Genomic DNA, 4988 nt, shown 5'->3' with positions numbered 1-4988 from the left:
TTGTAAATGCTTCTAACCCATTTTTGATTTGGCTCTCATCATGCAGCTGCGGATCAGAGAGAGCGTTTTTCTTAAGCCTCACTTTCTCGGCTCCAATATAACCTTGACCATGGGGGTATATATCTTCGCTTGGCCTCCGGTCATGAAGATTCATTTCTGGATGCTTCTGCATTTGTGCAGTAGTCTCAAACAAGAATCTATGTTGCTGTGGGAATTTTGGAGAAACCAAGTAAGTATCAAAGAAACAATTTTGGTCAACAAAGTAAGGAACGTCCGTGTTTGCTCTCTTGTGAACTGAGAAAGGAGATGATGGAGGAGATTGTTGACCAAATGAGTTCCCCGGAATCTTCGGCAAAAAGTGAACAGCATTCGTGTTGGCATATGGTTTCATGAAGGTTGGACTGTTGCAGTCTTTGTGTTCCCATGTATGAACAGAAGTAGGCGAGTCTCGGAGATGAAATGTAGGGCTAAACTCTGAAGCATTCCCAAATTGTGTAGTCTGACTTGTCCCACTTTGCCCGCTGGAACTCTTTTGAGGACTCACATCCACTACACCGTTAAGAGCGGAAACATACTGATAATGGTCAATATCCATCTGCTGGTGCGTGTTACGGTTTATGTTTATATTTCTTTCATTGTAGATTTTAGGACTCTCTGATGATCCTGATGAAGNAATTTTGGTCAACAAAGTAAGGAACGTCCGTGTTTGCTCTCTTGTGAACTGAGAAAGGAGATGATGGAGGAGATTGTTGACCAAATGAGTTCCCCGGAATCTTCGGCAAAAAGTGAACAGCATTCGTGTTGGCATATGGTTTCATGAAGGTTGGACTGTTGCAGTCTTTGTGTTCCCATGTATGAACAGAAGTAGGCGAGTCTCGGAGATGAAATGTAGGGCTAAACTCTGAAGCATTCCCAAATTGTGTAGTCTGACTTGTCCCACTTTGCCCGCTGGAACTCTTTTGAGGACTCACATCCACTACACCGTTAAGAGCGGAAACATACTGATAATGGTCAATATCCATCTGCTGGTGCGTGTTACGGTTTATGTTTATATTTCTTTCATTGTAGATTTTAGGACTCTCTGATGATCCTGATGAAGATACAAGGAAGACCCTTATCCTCTGAGATCCACCCTTTGTTTCAGCTTCTTGATACTCTTCAATCATATGAAGAAGATCCTCATCTGAGCAAACCGAGATTAAGGCATCAAGGTCTTCTCCCGGTAACTGATACTTGATTGTATGGGGATGGTTGCACAAAGCATAAGTCTTGTGCATCAACTCTTTTAATCCAACATGTTTCCGTATAGACACAATCCGAGTCTCTCCTCCACTGTATCTAAGCTTGCCGTCACCTGGTCGCTGTAAGATCCTTCCCCCGAAACTACAAAGAAGCTTCAATATTTCCGGAAAAGGAACATCTGATGTTGCAGTATGAATCATCTTCCGAGGTGAGTCTGAAACATTTGATTCAGCTAAGTAGGGATTCATACCTTCAGACATGTTGGACTCAACTCTCTGAAGCCCAAGAATTCTGTTGAAATCCTCATAAACGAGATGGCGATTACCTTCAACATTTCTACTAAGAACACCACCACCACCTTGTACCCTTCGTTGAGCACCAAAATCCCTCAAAAACTCATTTGAAAATTCCTCCCCTGTCTGAGCACAGATATTGTCTTCATGAGTGTTATTACCACAACCGAGTTCCCCATTGAACCTATCCCTACCTAAATGCTGCTGATTGGAGCTGCCAGGAAACTCCATTCTCATGTTCTCTCAAGAACCAAAACAAAGGAAAAAGAGAAAAAAGTATACCAAAATCCTTCTTTTTTTCTTCTACACAATCTCTTATGAGGAACCAAAGTTGTATTCTTTTAACTCCCCAATCTCAAAACAAAACAAAAAAATCCAGGATTTTGTATTCTCTTAACGTTCTTTGAGGAAATATAGCAAACAGGTTATGGAGATTTATTATACCCAAAACCAATTTTGTTCATCATCATCAAGCCTCCAACAAACATCTTCAGGCTTCATTCAGGCTACAAAATCAAACAGAGACCAGAGATTTGTGCTCATATAAACGCATTGGACTTATTATTAGATGTAATTCCCCTGCAAGAACAACAACGAGAAACTAAGATTTTGTTCTTCAACATGATAAAATTTCGATTTTTTATGCAAATGTTGATCACGCAAACCAATCGTATCTACATAATATAAACAACGAGAGATCATCTATAAGACCAAAAGTGTTGAAATCAAATTTTTGTAAAAAAAATTGGAGCTTTAGATGAATTTTGATTACCTGGAGAAACAAAAATAGCCAATGAAGGAGAAGATTAACAAAAAAAATAAAAAAAAGAAAAGAGATTACGGGTAAAAGAGAAGAATGTTTCTGGAGATTGAAGTTTCTCGAAAGTTGAGGTTTTTGATTTGCGAGAAAGAGAGAGACGACGCAGAGAAGCTCTCTCAAAAAATAACGCGGGCGGGTTTCGACGAACGAACTCCCCAAATTAAAAAACAAAAACAAAAACTAAAACAAAAACCTAACTCTCTCTCTCTCTCTCTCTCTCTCTCTCTCTCTCTCTCTTTTTATTTTACCTTTTTTTTTACTTCAAAATAATTTCTGATTTAATTCGTTTCACTTGAATCATGGATAATTTCATCTTTATCTATTAATAATTGTTTTATTTCTTCCTTTTAGATATTTTTCAAATTAGTAAATTCATAAATTTCTATGTGGAGGTGGTTTTTGAGATCTTACTTTTTTTAGACAATCTCTAGAAACCTGCATTTTTTTTTTTTTACTGATCTCTTAGCTTTTTTATACAACTAAAATAAAACGGAAAAATCCAAATTTAGACTTTTATTCGGATCGTACCTAAAAAAGATATGTGCATTATGTATGTATATTGGAAACATGGTATATAGTTGAGACATTATGTTGTGCACGTTGAACTTTAAATACCTCCATAAAATCTTTTAATTATATCCTCATTTCCCCCAACTTTTTAGGTTTATACAAATATTATTAATATATATCAAACCCCTTGAACTAAATTAAAATAATTTGTTCCTAACATTTATAGACTATATATAGGTATAGAACTATGTCTAACCAGAACCGTTTGATGAGCTATTCAATATATTTGCGGTCATGACATCACAACTACAAGAACCAAACTTTAAGTTTCACTAACCATATAAAGACCGTTTATAAAAAATAAAACAACAAAACTAAAATTCACATTATTACTCTCTCTTTCTCTCTCTCTCTCTCTCTCTCTCTCTGAGTCTTTTAAATTGCACAAGCTACCAAAGAGAACAAACAAAGCCAACATCAAACAACACACATTACAACGCTTCTTCGAGTGTTTTTTCCCCCCCGGTGTAACACTCTTCTGAAACTGATCGAATAGGGAGGGATGAGCGATCTCGGGTTTTTGGTTTTACCGATACGATTCAGGACGTTTTGGTTTGCTCTGTATCACTTGCTCTATCTTGTCCAAAACAGAAGGTGTCAGCAATGGGATAACCTCAACAGCTTTCATGTTTTCTTGTATCTGTGTAGGTGTACAAGAAACACAACATCTTTCAAAAAATCTTGGATCGAAATCTAGATTGAGACTCGACGCGACTGTGGGGATTCAAGAACTAACCTGTGACTCCCTTGTGGCACCGGTGATAACGGATGACACATTAGGATTTGACGCACACCATGCAATCGCAAGCTGTGCTAAGGTTACTCCTAGCTCATCTGCGATCGGTTTGAGACCGCTAACTTTCTTCAGCACATCATCCACAAGGGATCTATTGGCAAGATTCTGTGGAAGAAATCAAACAGGGAAATGTACCAGTAGATTTGTTAGATGCAGAAACATAGAGGATATCTTAACAACTATAGTCTATGACCAAGTATACAGAACAAAAAGGAGAGAAATAATTATTTACTTTGTAGTTCTCCAATGCAAATCTGCTGTCTGAGGGAATAGCTCCCTTGTTGTATTTACCAGTGAGGACACCCGATGCAAGTGGGCTCCAAGTGGTGAGACCTATGCCATGATTGGTGTAAAGAGGAAGAAACTCTGACTCAACCTACATACCATACCATAAGAGTGTAAACCGAATCAATAAATGATGCAACTCAGTAAAGGAAAAAGGGAAAGAAAGAGTTGGAATACAAACTTTGTGCCTAGCGAACATGTTGTACTCTGGCTGTTCGACGATTGGACCGACCAAATCCAAACGGTCTGCAGCTCCCCATGCCTCTGTAATTTGCTGAGCTGACCATTCACTAGTACCCCAGTAGAATGCCCAACCCTTATCAATCACGTAGTTCATCGCCCTCACCGTCTCTTCGATAGGAGTTGAAGCATCCGGCCTGTAATAGATAAGACCCCCATACACACACACAACAACCACAACAACAACAAAAAAGAAACATCTTTCATTAGTAGCACTAAGGATAACGCAAAAGATGCCATTTCTGGAATATTTTGTCACCAAACCCATATAAGAAAGATAACAAAATGCAGATCCCCCATAATTAGCAAATACGAATCACATAATCAAATGAAAACCAAAGGAGATTTGTACAAATCCACAATAAACCAAAACGCCACAAGAATCCATGAACATGCATCTAAGAATACAATCAATAAAACGATGAAGCTGGTTCCAAGATATATATATATATCATCTACGAAACTCTCAAACAGCAATGCGTTTTACAATATTCAAACATAGCAGTCCGTACTGAAAGCAAATGCAAGAAAAAATTCCAACATAATTCATCACCTGACAATTAAATGCATACAAAAACACATAGTACAGGACAAATACTATTTCAGACAAGCACTTCAATTTCAAAACATATCAAATCAAATCAAAAAACACTCTAGATCTTTACAGAAATAAGTGAAAATGAAAAACTCATAACCAAAAAAAGAAAGAAAACAGAAAAAAAAAAAAAAAAAAAAAAAAAAA

General features: G+C 37.5%; 2 protein-coding genes across 2 annotated transcripts in view; both read right to left on the bottom strand.

Annotated features, from left to right (window-relative positions):
* The window catches only part of LOC104743144, a 6563-nt gene extending 3982 nt beyond the window's left edge, over nt 1-2581 (bottom strand). The window contains exons 1-3 of the mRNA XM_019235408.1: nt 2308-2581; nt 652-2114; nt 18-521 (exon numbers count right to left, since the gene is read on the bottom strand). Of these exons, the coding sequence (XP_019090953.1) occupies nt 18-521; nt 652-1772 (1625 nt within the window). The 5' untranslated portion in view covers nt 1773-2114; nt 2308-2581. The remainder of the gene's footprint in view (nt 1-17; nt 522-651; nt 2115-2307) is intronic.
* LOC104738995 (probable voltage-gated potassium channel subunit beta) overlaps nt 3173-4988 on the bottom strand; it is a 2287-nt gene continuing 471 nt past the window's right edge. Inside the window, exons 2-5 of the mRNA XM_010459226.2 lie at nt 4188-4383; nt 3954-4097; nt 3662-3826; nt 3173-3565 (exon numbers count right to left, since the gene is read on the bottom strand). Of these exons, the coding sequence (XP_010457528.1) occupies nt 3452-3565; nt 3662-3826; nt 3954-4097; nt 4188-4383 (619 nt within the window). The 3' untranslated portion in view covers nt 3173-3451. The remainder of the gene's footprint in view (nt 3566-3661; nt 3827-3953; nt 4098-4187; nt 4384-4988) is intronic.

Source organism: Camelina sativa, chromosome 14, assembly GCF_000633955.1.
Source record: "Camelina sativa cultivar DH55 chromosome 14, Cs, whole genome shotgun sequence".
NCBI classification, from domain to species: Eukaryota; Viridiplantae; Streptophyta; class Magnoliopsida; order Brassicales; family Brassicaceae; genus Camelina; species Camelina sativa.
This window is presented reverse-complemented; position numbering and strand designations above follow the sequence as displayed.